At 46.1% G+C, this 23,451-nt stretch overlaps 2 protein-coding genes across 3 annotated transcripts in view; both read right to left on the bottom strand.

Annotated features, from left to right (window-relative positions):
• The window catches only part of ALDOB (aldolase, fructose-bisphosphate B), a 166,936-nt gene that overhangs the window by 19,520 nt on the left and 123,965 nt on the right, over window positions 1-23,451 (bottom strand). The window lies entirely within an intron of this gene.
• PGAP4 (post-GPI attachment to proteins GalNAc transferase 4) lies at window positions 9,297-20,214 on the bottom strand. Of its 2 annotated transcripts, XM_053371630.1 has the most exons (3): window positions 20,086-20,214; window positions 19,827-19,882; window positions 9,297-11,880 (listed from the first exon to the last, which is right to left on the bottom strand). In XM_053371630.1, exon 3 carries the CDS (start codon window positions 11,777-11,779, stop codon window positions 10,592-10,594), a length of 1,188 nt encoding a protein of 395 aa, XP_053227605.1. In that variant the 5' UTR covers window positions 11,780-11,880; window positions 19,827-19,882; window positions 20,086-20,214; the 3' UTR covers window positions 9,297-10,591. The 2 variants fall into 2 exon arrangements, with proteins under 2 accessions (XP_053227605.1, XP_053227604.1); XM_053371629.1 differs by lacking the exons at window positions 19,827-19,882; window positions 20,086-20,214 and adding an exon at window positions 14,675-14,953.

Below are 23,451 nucleotides of genomic sequence, written 5' to 3'. Positions count from 1 at the left end.
CCGAACGCCAAAAAACCAGAAGTGTTACAGTTTTTGAACATTTTTCGGAAGCCGAACGTCTGATGAAGCTGTCAACTATTGTTTCTGGGGTAAAAACTAATCCGTTCAAAAGTATGTATTCTGACAAGGATTACAAACTCAAATTGAGATTACAAACTCAAACAGAGATTACAAACTCAAACTCATAAGGATATGTATAACACAAAAATTCGTTACAGAATTAGAGATAAGAGTTTATGAACAGAGGTAAGTTCATGTTAGTCCATAGTCAGATTTGACGTGAAGATCTTAGTTTCAATCACTGAGCAGAAGTCAGAAGTCAATTACAGATCAGAAGCCAGGACAGGGCCCTGTTTCGATGTACCGTATTCACCTTCATCAGCTAAGTGTGGGTAGATCAACGTGTATCTTGAGTTTGTAATCCTTGTCAGAATACATACTTTTGAATGGATTAGTTTTTGTTACAATTGACTATTGATTTGCGAGTAGGGACCACTCCCACTATTGAAACTTATATTGGCCAGAGTTCTTGGTGTGCTTTTTTCTTGGTATATTTAATAACAAGAACTCCAACTTATTGAACATTGTTTCCGGGGCGCCTGCGCCAATCAGAAGCTGCACCTTGGTTTTCGAATGTTTCGGGAGTCGAACGGAATTCCGGAACGGATTAAGTTCGAGAACCAAGGTTCCACTGTATTTAAAAACAGCCCACCTTCTTGCCCTTGTGGCAATTTAGATACGCATGCAACTTAAAGAGATGGCAAAATTCCTGATGGCTAGGGTTTCGACTTCAGTGTCCTGCGTAACACCATCCTTTTTTCTATGTCTTGCACAACCAGAATAAATTATGCAAAATGGTAAAGTTTGCATAGTTCTAAATTTTCTTAATTATGTGGCAGAGTTCAATTTTTCTCAGTGGTGAATCTGGCACCTGAATTTTAAATGCTTTCCTACAAAGCACCCACAGTTCTGCCTATTCGGTGAGCATTGGTTTAAACCATGAGTCACCAACACATGTTTCTTGGCACTCTCAAACACTCCCATGTTGGCGTGCAATGCCTCTGCCTAAGAATTTTGAAGACTTTCTTCATCATGCTTCTCCTTTGAAGAGTCACCACACCCCAGCAGGAAAGACAAGCCACAGAGGAAGGTTTGAATAGCTGGAGGAAAAGAACAACAGGACTCCTAACTTGGCTTCCTGGAGTGAGCGCTTATGAAGACTTTAATTGTCACCCTAAGGGAGAGCAGCATGCCAGGACAAATTAATCCCACCCGTTAACATCTAAATGCACAGCCAGGACTGAAAATCATCAAATTCAGGAGGGGGGAAAAGTGTGATGGCATAGAACAAGACATTTCCAAAAAGCGTAGTGACAAATTTCCCCAACATTTTTCTTCCCTGCCCACCTGACTGGGTTGCCCCAGCCATTCTGGGTGGCTTCCAACATATATAAAACATTAAACATAAAAAACTCCCCTCTACAGAGTTGCCTTCAGATGTCTTCTAAAGGTTGCATAGCTCCTTGGCTCAGGGGTTGTATAACTCCATACCCTCCAACATTTCTCCAGTGAAACTAGGGACATTCTAAGGAAAAGCGGGACATTCTGAGATCAAATCAAAAACTGAGATGGCTTCTGCAAATCTGAGACTGTCCCTGGAAAATAGGGACACTTGGAGACTCTGCTAAATGGAAAATTCCTAATTAGAGAATCACCAATGAGCAGGTTTACTTGTTTGTCACCTCACAAGGCAAGCTAGCTCACCTCAAAATGAAATGTTTTCCAGTTTGTCCTTTGATATCACGTAGGACTTTGTAGTGAGTTGTTGGCCCACCTAGCTCAGCTCTGTCTAAAAGGGACTGGCAAGGATGCCAGGATTTCAGACAGGAAAAATTCCCATCCCTACCTGAACATGGGACATACTGCATGTGAAGCAGATACTCTGCCACCAAGCTAAAACCCCTTCTTCTTGTCTGCTCTCTCGTAGTCCAGGCAATATGTAGACAAATTATCAGCTATGCCAGAGAAGGCTCCCAGCTCCCAGAGCAGCAGTCTGTGATTCACAGAAAGTCTACCTTAATGGCTATTTGTGTAGTGGAGAAATAATATTGTACATGCCTGTCTGTGCACGTGAAAGCAGAGTGTCAGAGGAGCATAGAAAGTGTGCACCTGGCCTGCTCAGTGTTAAAGTACTACTCTGATCTAGTTTACTATTAATACGAAGCTTTTCCCATTCCCTCATAACGTGGGTCTCACGTTATGTCCTCTTGTTCCTTGCTGTGTCCTCTTGTCCCTTGCAAATCTGTTTCAAAGTCCATTAGCCTCTGCTGCTATTAATTAATAATCACAATTGCTCTTCATTAATGTGGCCTTTCTCGTGCCAAACCTCTACTCCATCTCAGACCTTTGAGAGCAGCCGATTAAAAGTACATATGTGAAAATGGCAGACCCTAGCAATTGGCTAGATGCAAGTTCCGATTCATCTCAGGTGGATGTTGCTGCAGGCAAATTCTTCTCTCTGCGCAGCTCACGAGCTGTGCTTTGCAAAATTTGCAACCAACTCTGCAATTAATAGTTAAAGACTTCCCAGCTGATGGAAGAATTCCATGCTCCCACCACAGAGCAATGACCAAGCAATCAGGAACTGAGAAGTAAGAACTTGGGAGAAATTGCAAGTTAGTAAATCATCATCATCATCTGAAGTCAACTGTTAAATAGTAACAGGAATGTCATCCACACGAGGTGTGGGTCCCCCTGGGTGAGATCATCAATCAGTCCCTTGGCACGGGTACTTTCCCAGAGGAGTTGAAGAAAGCAGTGGTGGGTCCGCTCTTAAAGAAAACATCTCTAGATCCTTTAAGGTAAAGGTAAAGGGACCCTTGACCATTAGGTCCAGTCGTGACCAACTCTAGGGTTGCGGAGCTCATCTCGCTTTATTGGCTGAGGGAGCTGGCGTACAGCTTCCGGGTCATGTGGCCAGCATGACTAAGCCACTTCTGGCGAACCAGAGCAGCGCACAGAAATGCCGTTTACCTTCCCACCGGAGCGGTACCTATTTATCTACTTGCACTTTGACGCGCTTTCGAACTGCTAGGTTGGCAGGAGCAGAGACCAAGCAACGGGAGCTCACCCCGTCGCGGGGATTCGAACTGCTGACCTTCTGATCGGCAAGTCCTAGACTCTGTGGTTTAACCCACAGCGCCACCCACGTCCCTCTAGATCCTTTAGATCTATCCAATTACCGCCCGGTTTTGAATCTTCTGTACCTGGGTAAGGTAACTGAGAGAGCAGTTGCCGAACAGCTTGGTAGGCTTCTGGATGAAACATCGGCTCTGGATCCATTCCAGTCCGGCTTCCGCGCGGGTCATGGGACCGAGACAGCTCTGGTCACCCTAACAGATGATCTCCGTAGACAGCTGGATCGAGGCTGCTGATTCTCTTAGATCTGTCAGCAGCCTTTAACACGGTTGATCACGAACTTTAGGACCACCGCCTTGCCAATGTGGGGATCCAGGGCACAGTCCTTCAATGGCTGCGCTCGTTTCTCTCTGGTCGGGGACAGAGGGTGGCGCTAGGGAGGGAGCTGTCACCACGGCACTCCTTGGTGTGTGGAGTCCCACAGGGCACAATCCTTTCCCCAGTGCTTTTTAATATCATTATGCGCCCCCTTGCCCAGATTGTCTGGAGCTTTGCGCTGTGTTGTCATCAACATGCTGATGACACACAGCTTTATCCATTGATGGACGGCCGCCCTGTCTTGGCCCCAGACACACTGACCAGATGCTTGGAAGCTGTGGCTGGATGGCTGCGTGGGAGTTAAATATTTTAAATACGGCAATACCATCAGCCCATGAAAATGTCACCCTTATCCAATTTTTTTTAATATCAGTTTCCAACTTCCTAAAAAAACAGGGGTAAAAGAGTTGGGCTATAGAGGAAATTCATGAATAAGAACACTGACACAATTTGTTCTCCTCACTTTATTGTTTGGAAAAAAGACCACCCTCATTAAACCAAATCATTTAAATCCCCAGCTATTAAAACACAAGAGTTCTCCCCTTCCTTTGCAACTTGATCTCTCTAGGGGATCAGCTCTGCGAGATTTCAAAATGGGTTTATCAAGTGTCACGTGGAACATTTGCAATCATCATCAGACTAGTGTTATCATTTTCAGGGTCCGAATGATCCTCTTTTGAGACTACGTTCTCCCTGTGGGCAGCATCCACCTCTGTTGACATAAAAACACCCAAACCATGTGAAATAAGGGCATTCTGCTCGGAGGTTTTCAGACAGCCCCTCAGTCAACACTCTCCTGTACTACAGCATCCCCTTGTGGCCGGTTTCTCCCAGGTGGAAGCAGACTGTCTCTATGCATTGGGAAAAGGGGGGGGGGGGGTTGTAAAAACAGTATCTTTGGTTGCATTCACTGGCGATTTCATTTTGTGATTGGAGTTCAGAAAAGCAGGATTTAAAAAAAAAAATCAAATCATGTTGGGGGGCTAGAGCCCTACAATCAGAACATCTGATACAAATTTCCCTATGAAGCAAAATAAAATTATCCCCCCTCCCAACACTTATAAACAGGCCAGGTTTACAAATAGGGTAGCCCAAAAGCAAATGAAGTTTATCTGCAAACCAACTTTTCCTTCCGTATTAGTCTTGTCTGTTGATACAGATGCAAGTCGTGTGTGTGTGTCACCGTGTAGCTGTGTTGCCAGCCGAAAACCCTTCATTTGACAGTCCTTCATGTGGCATGCAGGTGAGCGCATGGCATTCAAAAGCCTCTTAGCACATGAGTCGGCTTGATGATATTACTTAGGATTTATGCAATTTGTTTCAAGCATTCGGAGCAGTTCACATTCTGTTATCTAGCCCTGTAAGGTATACCAGAAGTGATACCCACACACTTAGGGTATCTAGTTTGCCCAATGAATAATCCATTTATTTAAATTAAAAAACTTTGAGGAAATAAGAGTACACATTTCAGACTGGTTCCAATACCATCAGTTTTTTGAAAAATTTAAATCTGACAAACAAAAGGGGTTCTCAACAGAAATTTCCCGATTCAAATCTGATCTTGTAAATTCGAAAAGAAAAACTCTTTCAAAAACTTACCGACTCCTCCTTGACTGGACAGTCAAGGAGGAGGAGGTAACAGTGGCAATGGTGAGGTGGTCCAAGGATTTTGGCCATTCAATAACCATGGCCCAATGGGAAAATTTATGGAAGATCAATTGGAAATTCACAAATTGTTACATGATTAGAGAGAACTTTCAAAAAAATGCAACATCGATGGTATCTAACACCATGGAAACTTTCAAAAATGTATAAAAATGTGTCAAGTAATTGTTGGAGATGCGGAGACTCAGGAACATTCTACCATATGTGATGGATATGTAGGAAAATACAGGTATTCTGGGAGAGTATACATGCAGAACTGCAAAAAAAATGCTAAAGATCTCTTTCAATAAAAAACCAGAGGCCTACCTCCTGGCAATAACAGATTTGGATATTCCACAAAAGAGAAGGGTATCTTTTTATATGCGACGACGGCAGCAAGAGTTTTGATCGCAGCAAAATGGAAGAGTAATGAAATCCCCTCTATACAAGATTGGATCCAAAAGCTGACAGAATATGCCGAATTAGATGGTTTATCAGAAAAAATAAAGAATAAATCAAAACAGGAATTTGTTTCAAAATGGGAGGTTTTCAAAGCATATCTGAAAAATAAATATAGTAGTTTAAATTCTGTTGCAGCATTCGAGGAACAAGGTAGTTGCAAGGTAGATATAAGAAATTAAATTTATTGAGAATAAGTTTAATTATGATAATAGTGTGTATTGGCAATAAGTAATATGAATTTGAAATATGGAATAGACGGGAGGTTGGGTCTTTAGTGTTAAGACCAATAGATGTTTTATTGTTTGCTAAGAAAATTATGTGTCTATGGTTATTTTTGCAATTTGTGTGTAATTTGGTATTTGTGGGTTTTTTCTGTTTTTTTGTTGTATAAATAAAAAACTTTATTTTTTTAAAAAAAAGAATAATCCATTTATTTGATTTTTTTACCCCACTCTTCCAACAGGCTCCCATTTTGCCTAATATAACCATTTTGTAAGACTGCAACCAGAAGTAAGGTTTGAAAGTGGGGAGCTCCTGGTTCATGCTCATAGCCAGGGCGTGAGGACACTTGCGGTCGCTGGTGTGTAGAATCTTCGTGTACGTTACTACGAGAGGCCTGTACCACATCAGCAAAAGCTCAAAAACCAAGTTGGTGCACATAGTATGTGCACTGATACATGCAGCATGGAGCTTGCAAAAACAAAAACTGCATAGTTTTAGGCAGACTGTACATGGCATTGCAGGGACGTGGGTGGCGCTGTGGGTTAAACCACAGAGCCTAGGACTTGCCGATCAGAAGGTCGGCAGTTCGAATCCCCGCAACGAGGTGAGCTCCCGTTGCTCGGTCCCTGCTCCTGCCAACCTAGCAGTTCAAAAGCACATCAAAGTGCAAGTAGATAAATAGGTAGCACTCCAGCGGGAAGGTAAACGGTGTTTCCGTGCGCTGCTCTGGTTTGCCAGAAGTGGCTTAGTCATGCTGGCCACATGACCTGGAAGCTTTACGCCAGCTCCCTAGGCCAGTGGAGCGAGATGAGTACCGCAACCCCAGAGTCGGTCACGACTGGACCTAATGGTCAGGGGTCCCTTTACCTTTACATGGCATTGCAATGCTGAAATCAGCCCTCAGTGACTCTAGCTGGGTCCATGCTTGGGTCCACTGCTTTTGCTGAGTTTGGTTTCATTATAAATCCATACACACAGCTGAAACTATCCTGAGCTGAGTTCTCTCATGCCACATGGTGAAAATAAGGGACCCTGTATCATCCTGAAAACTGGAAAGGACAATTTAACCACACAACAAGAAGTCTGCTGGAAAAACAGCGCTGTTGCAGCTCTCACAAGAAAACAGCTTGTTTTCCTTGTGGCTCTTTACACAAATTTGGATAGTTCCATAGATTTCTGCTAAGTGCCAAGCACGCAACTAACCATGAAAGTGAGCCATCCATATGCAACCATCAATGGACAGGGTATTTTCCAGGAAAGCAGAGTCAAAAAAAGATCCCTGACCCAAAAAGTCTACAAATAATTCACAGAGGGATAGAGGTAGTGCTTAGAAACCTACCATTTCTAAGGATGATCCTTATAGGCAGCTTTCAACTAATACGGCAGTAGCTCCCATTTCACAGCTTTGCTTTTGGGATCTCCGCATTTTTCCACCCTTTCCTTCAGCTTTGTTTAATATGCTGGCTATAGCCTCATTGGGGTGGGTAGGCTTCAGGCAAGTGTAGGACACAGCTCCTTTTGTTTTTATATTAGAAACGATTGGCTCCCTGACACCTTTGCCCCTGTGTTGCTTGAGCACCTGACATACTTGGTAAAGGCACAGTCTGAGCTCCTCCTTTGGTAATCCTCATAGAACTCTAGCCCAATGGTTGCCATTAATTTGATTCTGAACTGATTTTAGAATGTATTTTAACTGATTGTGATTTTATGTACACTGTGTTAATTTTATTGTTGTTAGCCGCTCTGAGCCCGGCTTCGGCTGGGGAGGGCGGGATATCAGGATGTCAGGATTCAACCTCAATCTCTTAGCCGCCATCCATCCTCCAACTGCCTCCAGACACTCACACAGGACCTTCACCGCCTTCACTGGTTCCGATTTGAAAGAGAGGTAGAGCTGGGTATCATCCGCATACTGATGGACACCCAGCCCAAACCCCCTGATGATCTCTCCCAGCGGCTTCATATAGATGTTGAAAAGCATGGGGGAGAGGACAGAACCCTGAGGCACCCCACAAGTGAGAGCCCAGGGGTCTGAACACTCATCCCCCCCCCACTTTCTCAACACGGCCCAGGAGGAAGGAGCGGAACCACTGTATGACAGTGCCCCCAGCTCCCAGTCCCTCAAGACGGTCCAGAAGGATGTTATGGTTGATGGTGTCAAAAGCCGCTGAGAGATCCAGCAGAACTAGGAAACAGCTCTCACCTTTGTCCCTAGCCCGACGGAGATCATCGACCAGTGAGACCAAGGCAGTTTCAGTCCCAAGTCCCACAGAGTAGCGATATGGGGCATGGATCCAAATGCTAACAAAGCCTTAGAAATAGTGCAGAACAAATTCCTCAGGAAAGTGCTCTCGCTCCCCAATGGGACTCCAGCTGCTCTTCTCCGCGTGGAAATGGACGTGACAACAATATGGGCTAGAACTGGTTATTTGTGTCTAAACTATGTGAAAAGACTCCAGTCTCTTTCGGAGGAGAGATTCCCCACTATGTCCCACACAGAACAGGAACAGACTAAATGTTGAAAGGATGGCATCCAACGTCTCTTGACCCAATACCAATTACAATATCTTCAGGTGATCATGAAGATGGATAAGAGGCACTTAAGAGATTGTCTCTTCAGATCTGATGCAGAATGGGATTTAACCACGATTGCCTCCACCCAAAGTTCACAAAATGGAGCACATCCGAGCTAGCTATCTGACAAGGCTCCTACTTGCCGCACTAAGAATCGTTTTTACAGAATTACAATTCCAATCGATGCCCTCGGCGGTGGTGGGTAGCCGGTACGGCAAAGTACAGTACATGGAGAGACTTTGTCTGTGTGGGCAACCTTGTGTAGAGGATCTGTACCACTATTTATTGCAATGCCCGCTATAGATAGAACCAAGAGACCGATTTATAAAACCCCTGCTTACGAATGGAACACACTCGAACAGGGTGGAAAGGGTGAAATGGCTGCTGAGTGATACTGATGACTTCGTAACTTATAAAGCAGCACTATATGCGTTGGCAGCTAAGAAGATCAGGAGAAAAGAACTAGATAAAACAGTGGTCAATTACAAAGGAGATTCGGACATTTAAGCTGGTACATTCTACCTGAGAACCTCCTGCTATTCTATCGTACCCAACAAATGATTTCTAGGAGATGCGACCGTGGTTTATTGTATTTGCAGTGCCTGATGTTTTTATGGTTTTTATAGTTATTGTTGCTTTTCTTTTCGTTCCCTTTGTGAATGATGCCATGGCCTTTGGCTAGTGCAATAAAGTTTATGATGTTGATGTAGATACTGCTAGTGGGCGAGCCGCTTGGTGAAAGAATGACATAACAAACAAAACAGATATTAAGACAAAGGTGAACGCACCCTCTTTCTGTAAAATTATATTGTTTTTGATATATGCTAAAGCTGTTTACAAAATAGTTCTGTCTTCTAAAAAGACAACAGGAGTTCTCATTGAAGGGGAAGTGTCTCTTAAAAATAGTTTATTGTAGAGGATATAAAGCTATTTTAAAGAGTTTATAAAAAGTAACACCTTTGCAATCTTCATCTCATTGTCGAGCTTTGTGCAGTCCTAGTATTTATCTGCCGAGAGCACCAAGAAATGAGCAGAAGCCCCATGTGACACAGCTATTGCTGGACTGCACTATTTCTGATTCCTCGTGCACCTCCCCCTTTTCGCCTTGCACCAGGGATGGGGATTGGATCCAGCTGGTGGGTTGGATCCTGACCTTCCCCACTGGCCAAGTTTCATAGGTGAGCAGGGCCACATTATCACCTGACATCACTCGATGTCAAAATGACACCAGGCGATCCATCTTCACCACCTTGGTGCATGGTGCTTTGAAGCCCCGGCAAATGGCCAATCATCGGGCCTTCAAAGCAACCTGCATGATTCTCTGCAACCACCACCAACCAGCTGAGTGTTGGTGCTTGCACCATGCATGGGGCTTCGCAGCTGCTGCTAGTCAGCTTATCAGAGGCGCCTGCAACCCCCATCCAAACTAACCCAGCCTCATCATTACTTGCCCCACACCAGACCAAATATGGGATGGCCAAAGCTGCCTTGAGTCTGGGCCAGGGGAAAAGGTGGGGTACATCACCATTGCCATAATCTCCATCACCACTACCACCATCATGGAGGCATGGGGAGAGAGGGACTAATTAGGCCATATGCCCTCCCAACCCATAAAAAACTAGCATCTTAGGGGTGGAGGAAGGCTCATCTACAGCATTTTCCTCAACATGTTTGTCTCGTGCATTGCATGGGAAGCCGTCAGCCCCCACCCTGGCAGTATGGGAACAGACCTCACCCAGGGGCTTCCAATCCCTCTGTCGGGATTCACAGAATGCTGTGAGAGATAGTAAGTCTGCAGGCTTGAGTTTGCTAGCTGATACAATCAGCCTGCAATACTTGCTATGGAAGTGCTGGGTCAGAATGACAGCTGTAATGTGCTGACAGTTGCTTGGCTGTCATCGGTTTAAAAGGGAAACCCATCCAGCAGTAAAGGGGTGGTGTAGAAGAGTGTGGTCAGAGAGAGAGTTAGAGGTCTTCCTATTTGCCTTAAGGTGCAGCCAGGTACTCTGTTTGATTGTACGAACTGCTTGTGTATTATAGCCTGCAGATATTTGTATATATAGCTCACAATAAATACACTGCACTGAAGAACCTGGAACTCTGAGCATTTCTGCTAAAGTGCCGTGGAGAATTCGTGATTCCCTCCACTCCAGCTCTTCGTACACCTGAGGAGTCAAAGCAGCTTGGGATTGATGTTTACCCTGAGACTTGAAAACATCCCCACATGCCTGACCAAGTTGGGCTCCACCACGAAGGCCCGCTCACCCTTGGTGCGCAGCAGCGAGTACAGGGCCGTGTCTTTGGCAAAACCCGACTGGCAGCGCAGCTTCTTCAGGTAGCCCAGCGCGCGGCGGGCAGAAGGGGCAGAGAACAGCATGGCAGGGGTGCAGCACTCGGTGGCAGGCACGACGTTGTAGAGGGGCGGGGCCAGGCGGCGCAGCTCCAGGAGGTAGTGACGCCCAACCAGCTCCACCAGCAGCATGCTGTACAGGGCAAAAAACAGGGCGACAGGCCAGCTGGGGCCAGGGCGGCCGGCCGCCCAGGCATACGCGAACCCCAGCAGTGAGCCACCCAGCATGCCCACTCCAAGCCACTCCAGGATCCTCATGGGCTCCGGGTTGAGGTAGCGCTGCAGTCTCTCGGGGTGGTAGAGCTTCACGTAGAGGGCGTCTCGGAGGTGGGGCTTGGAGAAGCGGACCTGCAAGAGGTGGTTCAGCACCAGGAAGATCTCATCCTCTGGGACGGCATCGTCTTCCACCAGCAGCACGTGTTCTGGGTCGTAGTCCCGCAGCGACTTCTCTAGGCAGTAGGCGTAATCTCGCTTCTCCTTCTCAAACTGGTTCAGCGATGGCTCCGGAGCCTGCCGGCTGCCGTAGCGGTTCACCACACCAAAGAAGCCGGCCAGCAGCTGGGCGTCTGCGTGGCTGCTGGGGTCAGCCTCCACGTTGCAGAGCAAGATCTGGTGGCGCTGGCAAGGGGCCCCGCACTGGCGGAGCAGGCGGTGAAAGCGGGACGCCACCTGGAGGACGTAGTGGAACTCGGGGCGCCGCTGCACGGTGATGATGGTGATGAGCAAGCCCGTCCGGCGGGCCTCGCCGGGTGGCGGCTCAGAGGCATTGTGCACCCGCAGCCTCTCAAAGTAGCGGAGGGCTCTCAGGCCGTCCTCCTGGTTCTGCCGGAGGAAGTCTTGGCTCATGGGGCTCAGGTACCAGCGCCGCAGGTAGTAGTAAGAGTGGAGGAGGCGGTGGCAAGTCAGGGGCGCCAGCACGACGAACGTCACCGCCGTCAAGGCAAGGAGTTGCAGGAAGGGGCTGGACCAGCGGCACAGCCTCCCACAAGGCTGCAGTCCTCGCGGCAGCATGGCGGCTACTTCCAGGGGGTCCCAGGCTCATGCCTCAGGCCATTCCTAGGGGCCGGAGGGTCTTCCAGTTGCGTAGCGGAGCTGAATTGCTAGGCTCAGATCTGTAAAGAGAGGAGGGGGAGGAGGGAGAAACAACATTTGTGGATTGCATCCTATCAGATCAGGCTGATTCAGAAGGGCAGGTACAAAAAGACGAGGGAAGCCAGGCTGCAGCAGAGGAAGGAAGAAAAGGAGTGCAAGGCCACTCTGTTGCTCCAGCTGAGACCCCGGCTGTTTTCCATGCCTCCACTCTTTGAGCTTTCCCACCCCAGTTGCCTATTAAAAGAGCCTGTCACCAAAACCTTGCATCTGAGTTTATTTATGCCAGGCAGAGACAAACTCGGCCGTCCAGATGTTTTGGGACTACAACTCCCATGATCCCTAGCTAACAGGACCAGTGGTCAGGGATGATGGGAACTTTAGTCCTGAAACATCTGGAGGGCTGAGTTTGCCTATGTCTGGTTTATGCTCTCTACCTTCCCAGTACGTTTTTCTGTTATTTATTTTATTTGTTTATTTCATGAAATTTATTACACCGCTTGCCTGTAGCATAGAACCTCAAAGCAGTTCACAAAAAAAGATTAAACAATAAGATGACCACTAAAAAAATATATGCACAGCTATAATTTTAAACATACAAAAAGCTGAAACCAGATCAGAATAGACCAAACTCGTACAAACTTTCTAAACATCTGGGTAGGCTTGCCGAAATTAGCAATGTCTTCAGCAGGGACCAAAAAGAATAGTGAAGGCACCAGCCTGATATCTATAGGCAGGGAGTTATAAAGTGCCACTGCAGCCGTACTGAATGACCCAGTTCTTACGGTGCAGGTATTGTGCGGATCCTATAAAAGTGTGAGTTCCACCAATCAAAGTGGGCGCGTGAGAACATCTGGGGTAAGGCAATCTTTTGCGCTACACCTTTTAAGATTAAACATCTGAGGCTGCTGGCTGTCCTGTTTCTAGTGATTTTATATCAAATCCAAACTCTTCTTCTTCTCCCCCCACCCCCCGAAATCGTTTTTATGTAAATGTAAATTCATAACAATATCAAGTACACATCCGTATATAGAGATTACTCTGAATCCTGAGACTTCCCACCGTCCCTTCCATGGGTCTTATTGTTCACATTTTCAACTGCACATTATTTCATAATCTATATTTTGTATCTGTCCATATGGTCCGAAGTATTTGTTACATTACAAGCGATATTAAAACCCTGTTAATGTTTTCATCTGCTTACAGCGGTCTCCTAAATAAATTATAATTCCCCCCCCCCCATTCTTTCCTGAAGTTTTTGTCTTCTTGGTTCCTGAGCGTGTTTGTAGTGATTTCTAAGTTGTTCTGGAGGCAATTTTTTTTTTTTTTGGCTGACGAGCAGGATTAAAATGTAAACTATCATAGATGCCTGCCTGGAACCAGAAAGGCCTGTTCATGAAGTTTTTTTGTGTGTGTGTGGTTTAAAGTTGATTATGTGATAATCCTAATCCTCTAAGAAAAGAATGTGTTAGAATTTTCCCAGGCTAGATGGCTCAGTTGGTTAGAGCAAAGTGCTGATCATGCCTAGGTTGCAGGTTTTATCCCTGTATGGGACAGCTGCATATTCCTGCATTGCAGGGGTTGGACTAGATGATCCTCAGGGTCCCTTCCAACTCTACAGGTCTATGGTTCTATAGGATGAGACTTCCCAGCGGGCCTGGTTAGGTTCCCCCAACTCAAGCAGAGCTTTCGTTTTAGACAAAGGTTTTTATACATTTGTATTATGTAGTTGTGCAATTCTGTTTTTTGCACTGCCACAGGAAATGAAGTGTTGGGCATACTCCACTAAAGACGAGACGTTAGCCAACCCCCTTACACCAGCGTAAGGTCACTGATCACAAGGTATTAAAGGTAGTTTACACAGGTTAGGTCAAGCAAAGGATAATGGGGCAGGGTAACCACAAGTATCGCCAGCTGGCCTCTTGCTGGACCTCTCCTCCAACCTTAGAATGTTGTTATGAAACATTGCCAGACAGCTGTCACGGCTGTCAGAGGTCTCTTTTGAAAGAAGTGTTTCTTACGCCATGACAGCCCCTCTAGAAGTGAATGCACTGCCCATAGAGGGGCAGGACAAGGGAAACACTCCTGCCCCACAAAACTACTTGGAAGAGAAAAAACAATCTTGAGCGTGCCTTCATTTTGATCTGGCAGAGCTCAGCTGGCAGGAGTTTTGCAGAAATCCTGTGGCCTCCGTGGCCATGGTTAAAGAGATTCATGTAACAAACAATGCCATTGCAGGAGATTAAAGAAAACTCACGCTGGAAAGGCAGGGCAGCTATTTCAAGAAGATAGAATGAAGTTGTACCTGCAGACATTACGGTAAGTCCCATCTCTGCCTGCTCCCCAGGGCTAAACCATTCGAGTGGCAGCCTCGGCCTCTTCCTTCCCCGAATGCAGACCGCATTTGAGGTAGTCCCTTTATTTCCCAACTCGGAAATTTTAATCCTCGTGTCTCTCGCGCCTGCTCTCTCTTCCCCGCCTCAGTTAACCGAAGATTAGTTTCCGGCATAACACACCCCTATTATTTTCCTCGGAATCAGCAGCTTCCGTCACCCCACCTCGCCCTCAATGCGCGGGGATGAATTAGGGCACCACACAATAATAATAGGCAGAAAAGCACCCGGAGGCCCGCCATAGGTCACGGGGAGCCCCACAAAGATCTCGGGCCGGCCTGGATGCTTGAACCCCAGTCCCCCGCGCCCGCCCCGTGCGTCTTTACGCACAGAAATGCCTTTTCGAAATGGCCCCGGACAAAGCTTCCCACCTGCTTACAGGAAGGTTTAAAAAACGGAACGGATCTACCCGCCGCTCACATACCTGGGGAAAAACAACCATCGCCGATACGAGTCGAAGAAAAGCCCTCAAGTGGGAGGAGAGCGTGCTGAACCCCCCCCCCCCTTGGAACAGAACCGGCACTTAATCTCGAGTCGTCCCTGTTGCCTCTTTACGCGTCCCGGCAACAGCTCGGAATCCGAGTTCCGCTTTTTCCTGTTTGCTTGTTGCTCTCCTGCTCGCCGACAGGTCCCCCCCCCCTGTTTTGTTTCCTCCCTTGCCTCTCTCTCTGGCAACGAGGGTGGGATCAAAGACATGAAGGCTGGACATGTGACTACCGCGGCCAGAGAGAGAGAGAAAGAGAGAGAGAGAGAGAGAGAAAGAGAGAGAGAGAGAAAGAGAGAGAGAGAGAGAGAGAGAGACACGCAGAGCGGAATCCCAAGTCATAAAAAAAGAGTTGCCTGCAGCAGCTGGTGCTGCGCGTCTTCTAGGGCATAGGCAAACTCGGCCCTCCAGATGTTTTGGGACTACAACTCCCATCATCCCTAGCTAGCAGGACCAGTGGTCAGGGGTGATGGGAATTGTAGTTCCAAAACATCTGGAGGGCCGAGTTTGCCTATGCCTGGGCTAGACTCTTGGCGACGGCTTTCTGATGAGATTCATAGAATTGCAGTGTTGGAAGGATCATCTACACAAACTCCCTGCAATGCAGGAATCTTTTGCCCAACGTGGGGCTCAAACCCTTGACCCCGAGATTCAGAATCTCATGCTCTAGCAACTGAGCTCCTAACAGCATTCATTCCATTTATCCAGTGATTGCCAAACTTGGCCCTCCAGCTGTTTTGGGATTTCAGTTCCCATCATCCCTGGCCACTCGTCCTGTTAGATAGGGATGATGGGAGTTGTAGTCCCAAAACAGCTGGAGGGCCAAGTTTGGCCATCACTGCGATTTATCAATTTGCCCATTTTTCAATAATAACAATAACAATAACAATGCATGTTAACTTGTGCTTCATGGTTCAGATGGATAACATGCCCTATGCAAAAACACTTCAAAGCAGGCAAGGGCAGCAGCTGGTAACATTTTGGCTTAGTGAGACTGCAAGTTTTAACTTGCTGTTTGCATCCCAGCAGCGCTTAGGAGAGTGAACAGAGTACAATTGTCTCCTATAAAGAAAACTCAATTATTCTTTGCACGTCTTTTATGGACAAGGGGGAAACTTCCATGTAAGATGTAAGGCAGGATTGCCTTCAGCCCTGTATCAGTAAGTTTTTAATGTTTGACATTTTATTGCCTTTTTATGTGCTGGAAGCCAGCCAGATGAGGAAGGTACAGTCATACCTCACGTTACATTTGTTTCATGTTATGTTCTTTCAGGCTACGTCCCGCAGCGACCCAGAAGTACCGGAAAAGGTTACTTCTGGGTTTTGCTGCTCGCGCATGCGCAGATGCACAAAATGATGTCACATGCAAGCGCAGAAGCGGCGAATCGCAACCCATGCGTGTGCAGATGCGCCGCTGCAGGTTGCGTTCTTTTTATGTTGTGAAGGGGCCTCTGGAATGGATCCCGTTCGCAACCAGAGGTACCACTGTACAGTGGTACCTCGGGTTAAGTACTTAATGCGTTCCAGAGGTCCATTCTTAACCTGAAACTGTTCTTAACCTGAAGCACCACTTTAGCTAATGGGGCCTCCTGCTGCTGCCGTGCCGCCGGAGCACGATTTCTGTTCTCATCCTGAAGCAAAGTTCTTAACCCAAGGTACTATTTCTGGGTTAGCGGAGTCTGTAACCTGAAGCGTATGTAACCTGAAGCATATGTAAACCGAGGTACCACTGTATTATGATTAAGAAATTAAGGTAGACACCTATTGATGTAGGTTTGGAATTTATGCATTCATTACATCATAATGCATCCATTGCCAAAAATACGATACGCGCAAACACTTTTACAATGCTTCTAGTTGCACAGAGTTTTCTCTCCCTAGTTTTTCTTATCTTTCTTATCTTTATTTATTAAGTTTGCCAACTGAAGATCTCCAAGTGACCTACAGCAATAATCGTACACACACACACACACACACACACACACTCTACCGTAAGGGAAGAAGAAACAGTGGGAGGAATAATGCAATCCATCAGTATCTCGTCTAAGATAACATTTATGAGTAAGCAACGCACCCACCATATAAATCATAACAAACAGCCTTAGCTATACTCAAAAGAATGATCAAATAATACTTCTGCTCACTAATTAGCAGATAAACAGTCACACACCCCTTTTAACCACTCCACACCCCCCAAACGTCTAGTATCAGGCCAGCTTGAAATGTGTTTGCAGGTTAGCACAGATAAAAATAAACTGGACTGAAGAACCTGGATGGAAAGGGAGCAATCTTTTATTTAAAAAGGGGTGAGGATCCCTTTGAATATAAGAGCAGCTGTGCTGGATCATGCCAAAGGTCCATCGACTTCAGCATCCTGCTTCCCACAATGGTAATCAGATGCACAATGAAGCCTTAAGCAGGATATTCAGAGACAGACTGCCTCTGAATCTGGAGAAGGAACAACCAGGTTCAGAAACAAGTCTACTTCTAAATATGCTGAAGTCAGGGCGACTAACAACAAAAAGCCCCTCATTTTTCTGCTGCAGTCATATTCCCTCCGCATTCCCTGTTGCCCTTCAAGTGGGGGGGGGGGGAAGGAAGCCCCCTTCCCTTACAGCAAAGGAGAAAAATGTGTTGACAATTTGTCCTCCCAAAAGGAAGCATGTGGAAAGTTCTCTCTCTCCCCCCCCCCCCCGGCCTTCTGCCTTGTGGCCATGAAATGAAATAAAAACAAATCTTTTCTCTCTCTGTCTTCCAACATTTCCCTCACACACTGCTGCAAGTTAGATTGTTGACACCTGTCTGTCTCAGGAGACAAGCCAGCTAGGGAAGAAATAAGGTACGTATACAGATTTGAAGATCTGTTCAAGAAAATTGGAGATATGAAAGGAACATTTCGTACAAAGATTACCATAATAAAGGACAAAAGTGGAAAGGACCTAACAGAAGCAGAAGACATCAAGAAGAGGTGGCAAGAATACACAGAGGAATTATACCAGAAAGATATGGATGTCTCGTACACCCCAGGTAGTGTGGTTGCTGACCTTGAGCCAGACATCCTGGAAAGTGAAGTCAAATGGGCCTTAGAAAGCACTGCAAATAACAAGGCCAGTGGAAGTGATGGTATTCCAGCTGAACTATTTAAAATTTTAAAAGATGATGCTGTTAAGGTGCTACACTCAATATGCCAGCAAATTTGGAAAACTCAGCAGTGGCCAGAAGATTGGAGAAGATCAGTCTACATCCCAATCCCAAAGAAGGGCAGTGCCAAAGAATGCTCCAACTACCGCACAATTGCACTCATTTCACACGCTAGCAAGGTTATGCTTAAAATTCTACAAGGAAGGCTCAAGCAGTATGTGGATCGAGAACTCCCAGAAGTGCAAGCTGGATTTAGAAGAGGCAGAGGAACCAGAGACCAAATTGCAAACATACGCTGGATTATGGAGAAAGCTAGAGAGTTCCAGAAAGACATCTACTTCTGCTTCATTGACTATGCAAAAGCCTTTGACTGTGTCGACCACAGCAAACTATGGCAAGTTCTTAAAGAAATGGGAGTGCCTGATCACCTCATCTGTCTCCTGAGAAATCTCTATGTGGGACAAGAAGCTACAGTTAGAACTGGATATGGAACAACTGATTGGTTCAAAATTGGGAAAGGAGTACGACAAGGCTGTATTTTGTCTCCCTGCTTATTTAATTTATATGCAGAATACATCATGTGAAAGGCTGGGCTGGATGAATCCCAAGCTGGAATTAAGATTGCCGGAAGAAATATCAACAACCTCAGATATGCAGATGACACAACCTTGATGGCAGAAAGTGAGGAGGAATTAAAGAACCTTTTAATGAGGGTGAAAGAGGAGAGTGCAAAATATGGTCTGAAGCTCAACATCAAAAAAACGAAGATCATGGCCACTGGTCCCATCACCTCCTGGCAAATAGAAGGGGAAGAAATGGAGGGAGTGAGAGATTTTACTTTCTTGGGCTCCATGATCACTGCAGATGGTGACAGCAGCCACGAAATTAAAAGACGCCTGCTTCTTGGGAGAAGGGCAATGATAGGCCTAGACAGCATATTGAGAAGTAGAGACGTCACCTTGCCAACAAAGGTCCGTATAGTTAAAGCCATGGTTTTCCCAGTAGTGATGTATGGAAGTGAGAGCTGGACCATAAAGAAGGCTGATCGCCAAAGAATTGATGCATTTGAATTATGGTGCTGGAGAAGACTCTTGAGAGTCCCATGGACTGCAAGAAGATCAAACGCATCCATTCTTAAGGAAATCAGCCCTGAGTGCTCACTGGAAGGGCAGATCCTGAAGCTGAGGCTCCAATACTTTGGCCACCTCATGAGAAGAGAAGACTCCCTGGAGAAGACACTGATGCTGGGAAAGATGGAGGGCACAAGGAGAAGGGGGCGACAGAGGACGAGATGGTTGGATAGTGTTTTCGAGGTTACCAGCATGAGTTTGACCAAACTGCAGGAGGTAGTGGAGGACAGAGGTGCCTGGCGTGCTCTGGTCCATGGGGTCACGAAGAGTCGGACACGACTAAACGACTAAACAACAACAACAAAAAACAGATTTGAAGAAGCACAGTTCTGATTGGCTTAAGGTGGCTGATCAGAGACACACACATTATTTTTTGTGCCTGGGGACTTGCTGGCCTGAGAAACAAAAGCAGGATCTTTAAGAAGGGAAAACAAAGACCTTCGCTGTTGATTTAATTATTTGCAATAAAAACAAAAATGGGGGGGGGGGGAGAGACTTCATCCACTCACTCCAGCTACAGACCAGCTAAGCTAGAAATAGTGAAATTCTGCAGGTTTCAAAATATGCATTTGCTTCCCAATCTACCTAGAACTCTAAATTTTCATATTTAAATTTTATCAGATAACTTTATTAATAACTTTATTAATAAATATAGAAATATACATACTCTTTGGCAGAGTTATTGTTTGGGGGGTTGTTTTCTTATTTTGCTGTTATTGATAGTAACTTTTTGTAGCTGTGTTTATGATTTATGTGGACATTGTTCAGTTTTGTTGTGTACTTTTTGATGTGCTTTATTTACTGTTTACAGGTATATTCACTTTTGTAATTATGTAATTCTTTTCATGTTGTAAGCCACCCACGACATGGTTTTTAACTGCAGAAAGGCGGCATAAAAAAATAAAATGGTGATAATGATATTTTTAGAAATCCCAAACCCAATATAGCCCAAATTGCGCAATAGTTGTACAGTACAAAAATAGATTGTTATTGAGCTAGCCAAACAGGCTCAGCTACAGAATTAAGAAGACTGCTAAAATAACGAGCGGATTTTTCCCTAACCTTAAAAAAAATGCATACCTCTTTCCGCTAAACTTCCTCACTTCCGCTTGAGATGAACGGAATTTATGGCAAACTGTTGCTTTGGTACCCATACAGGTTGCCCAAGTCTTCGAATAACAGATTTTGTCCACCATTACAACTTAGGGCACGAAGACTTCAAGCTACCGCGAATAAAGGGGAAAATGAGGCAGGAAAGATAAGGGCAAAGTGGCAGCCATGTTTCTTATGGTCACTATAACTTCAAGAGCACAGGAATTCATAAACTTTGGCGGCCATGTTTAGTAAAGGCAGAGGGGCTTCGAAAACTCTCGCAACGGAAGAAAGTCAGCGTTTAGCCGGACGTCGCGCCCAACGAATGTGTGGCATGTTGTTGTTGTTTAGTCGTGTCCGACTCTTCGTGACCCCATGGACCAGGGCACGCCAGGCACTTCTGTCCTCCACTGCCTCCCGCAGTTTGATCAAACTCATGCTGGTAGCTTCAAGAACACCATCCAACCATCTCATCCTCTGTCGCCCCCTTCTCCTTGTGCCCTCCATCTTCCCCAACATCAGGGTCTTTTCCAGGGAGTCTTCTCTTCTCATGAGGTGGCCAAAGTATTGGAGCCTCAGCTTCACGATCTGCCCTTCCAGTGAGCACGCAGGGCTGATTATGTGTGGCATAGAGAGATGAAAAAGTGTAGAGTAGCATGACTCTGTTGCCTGGATACTAAACTTCCCGGTTCATTTTGAAGTTTCCCTCCTCTCCCAGGTCGGACTGCTCAGAAGAAGCCAGTAAGATAAAGATTTTGCAGCCCGAAAGATTGGGTTTCTCTTGATAAAAGAATCAGCAAAGACTAAAATCCAGCTACTATTTTTTTTTTTTGGCTCACAATGGTGCTTTAAAATCGGGAGCTGCGCAGTTACTGAGCTTTCCCTGCCCCTTTTATTTCTTGTACTTGGTTGGTTTCAATTTCCAGGCAGAAAAATCCCATCCGCAGAAACGCATCTCAGCTCGCAGCATAAGAACAAAAGAAGAACCTGGCTGAATCAAGCCAATGGCCATAGGAGCCAACTCCTAGGGGGCCAATGTCCCTTTGAGCCCCCAATAAAATATTTGAGAGGTCCCGCCCCGCCCTCCTAACATGATCGGCATTGCCATTCAAATAGTCTGGGTGTGCCTTGTTATGTGATTATGGATTTTATTCAATTGCCCCCCCCCCCAAGCCAAACATCCTGTTTTCACAGCGGCCACCAAGATTTTTTTGGGGTGGGGAATCAGCAAAACAGGTTTCAGAGCACAGGTTAACCCTCCTGGGACTCCCAGCAACTGCCATTCAAAAGCATTACTACCTCCAACGGCGGAGAGCAGTTTATATAGCCAGTGTGGCTAGTAGCCACTGAGTAGCCCTGCAAAAAAACGTGATTAAACCCGCACTCAGTCAAAAGCAGAAGCCTAGTTGCTCCACCGTCCCGCCCCCATCCTTTCTCTGTAGAAAGTCTCGGAATATAGGCACCGGTCTTGTCAATCCGAATTTTGGCGCTACGGTTCCACGAGCGACCGCCATTTTAGCTAAGGGCACCTGTCGCTTTCCGAAGTCGGGCGGAGAAAGAAAGAAAGGGTGGGAGGAGCCAGGCGGGATTGGCCGAGCCGCCGCTGTCGTCATCGAAGGGCTGCTTCCTGTTGAGCAACTGCCGGAGGCCGGAGGCTCGGCTGGGTCTGCAGGTGAGAGTGCTGGGAGGATGGGCGCACCTGCGACGACCGGGGGGTGGAGCGGGTGCGGGGGGGGGGACGTTTTCGTTTCCTGAGGGGCGGGGCGACGTTGGGGGTTGGGGGGCAGGCCTAGGGCAGAAGGGGGCAGAGGGGACTGCCTTGCCCGGGTGGGTTTCATTGCAGCTCTGGCTGGCAGCCACCAGAGCCTGGGGTGGGAGTGGGTGACAGTGCTTTGGGTTGGCAGGCTCAGCCAGGGGCCTCTGGGTGCTTGCCATTTGGGGTGCTACCGTGGCCACTCTGGGCTTTCAAAACTTCCCAGTGCCCTGGAGAGGGTGCCCCAAGGCATGTGCAGACTGTCCCCCACCCGCCAAAAGGGAACACGGCTTTATTTTTGGGAAACACTGCACACCTTGTCGCAGGATTTGCTTGGAGAAAAGGGGTAAATAAAGAGAGTAGAGACTGTCAACTGTTCAATCTTTTTTTTGGGGGGGGGGTGGAATCCGGAAAACTCTTCTAGATTTTACGGAAATTTTCCGAGCTTTGGCTTCGGTTAGGTGTTTTTTTGTTTTTGAGGCTTTGTCCAACAAGCAGATGCCAAACAGATGAACGACGATTTGACTTTTAGAAGGCATCTGAAGGCAGCCCCGTTCAGGGAACTTTTCAATGGTGGATGTTTTATTGTGCTTTTAGTATTTTGTTGGGAGTCTGGCCAGAGATGGGTAGCATATTAATATTAATTAATATAAATAATTAAATAAAGACCGTTGCTTCTGATGATCAGACACCCATGTTTTCAAGCAATTTTCTGTCTAGGAAGTGGAACTGTGTTCCCTATCCTGCAGTTCTGTTTTGTCAGCCAGGATCTGTTCCAGTCCCCTTGCTTTCCATGTCCCTATTTCTGTTCCCCATTCTATGTTTGTGTTTGCAGGCAGAGTAGAGGTCATCTGGGCAGACTACGGAGCTACCATTGCCCCTAAACTTTCCTGCTTTATTCAGCCTGCACTGGGTGTGTGTTTAAAGATTTGATAATTGCATTTCTGGATTCCAGTGTGCTTTTTAAAAAAGAAGGCTCTGATCCCAGGGGAGTGCAAGTCTTGCTTCCGCAGAGAAGCAGCGGCAAAAGAATAAAGTAAAGCCAGGTTAGGGAACCTGCAGCCCTCCAGATGTTAAACTACAGCTCCTATCATCCCTGAATGTTAGCAGTGCTGGCTGGGACTGATGGGAGATGGCATCTTTCCACATCTGGAGGCCCACAAGTTCCTCACCATTGAACTAAGTGAACAAGTATCTGTAGGCTCAATTTACAGACTTAAAAACTGATGCGTCAGTTACTCTGAAGCAGATTGGTCTCAAAGCAAAACTTCGGATGCAGCAGGCCTACACTGGCTCTCAGTACATTTCCGAGCACAATTCAAAGTGTTGGTGCTGGACTTTCAAGCCCTAAATGGCTTTGGCCCACTATATATTTCTTTTCTTTTTTTTTAAATAAAATTTTTATTGATTTTCCAACATATATTATAAGACATTACAAATAACAATACGAAAACAAACATATAAACATGTATAATTTCATAACCTTTTTTCCTTATACCCAATTTCGATGACTTCCCCATGCCTCCCTTTTCTGCCTCCCTGTTTTAAACTTTTCCAGCAACCCCTGATCTAAATTACTTATAATTCCCTTTCTTTCACCT

The sequence above is a fragment of the Podarcis raffonei genome, chromosome 17 (assembly GCF_027172205.1).
Source record: "Podarcis raffonei isolate rPodRaf1 chromosome 17, rPodRaf1.pri, whole genome shotgun sequence".
Classification (NCBI taxonomy): Eukaryota; Metazoa; Chordata; class Lepidosauria; order Squamata; family Lacertidae; genus Podarcis; species Podarcis raffonei.
Note: the sequence above shows the minus strand (reverse complement) of the source record. Positions and strands in the feature narration are given on the sequence as shown.

Coding starts and splice junctions, on each gene's coding strand:
- PGAP4 (XM_053371630.1), bottom strand. CDS start 11,779: ATGCTGCCGCGAGGACTGCAGCCTTGTGGGAGGCTGTGCCGCTGGTCC.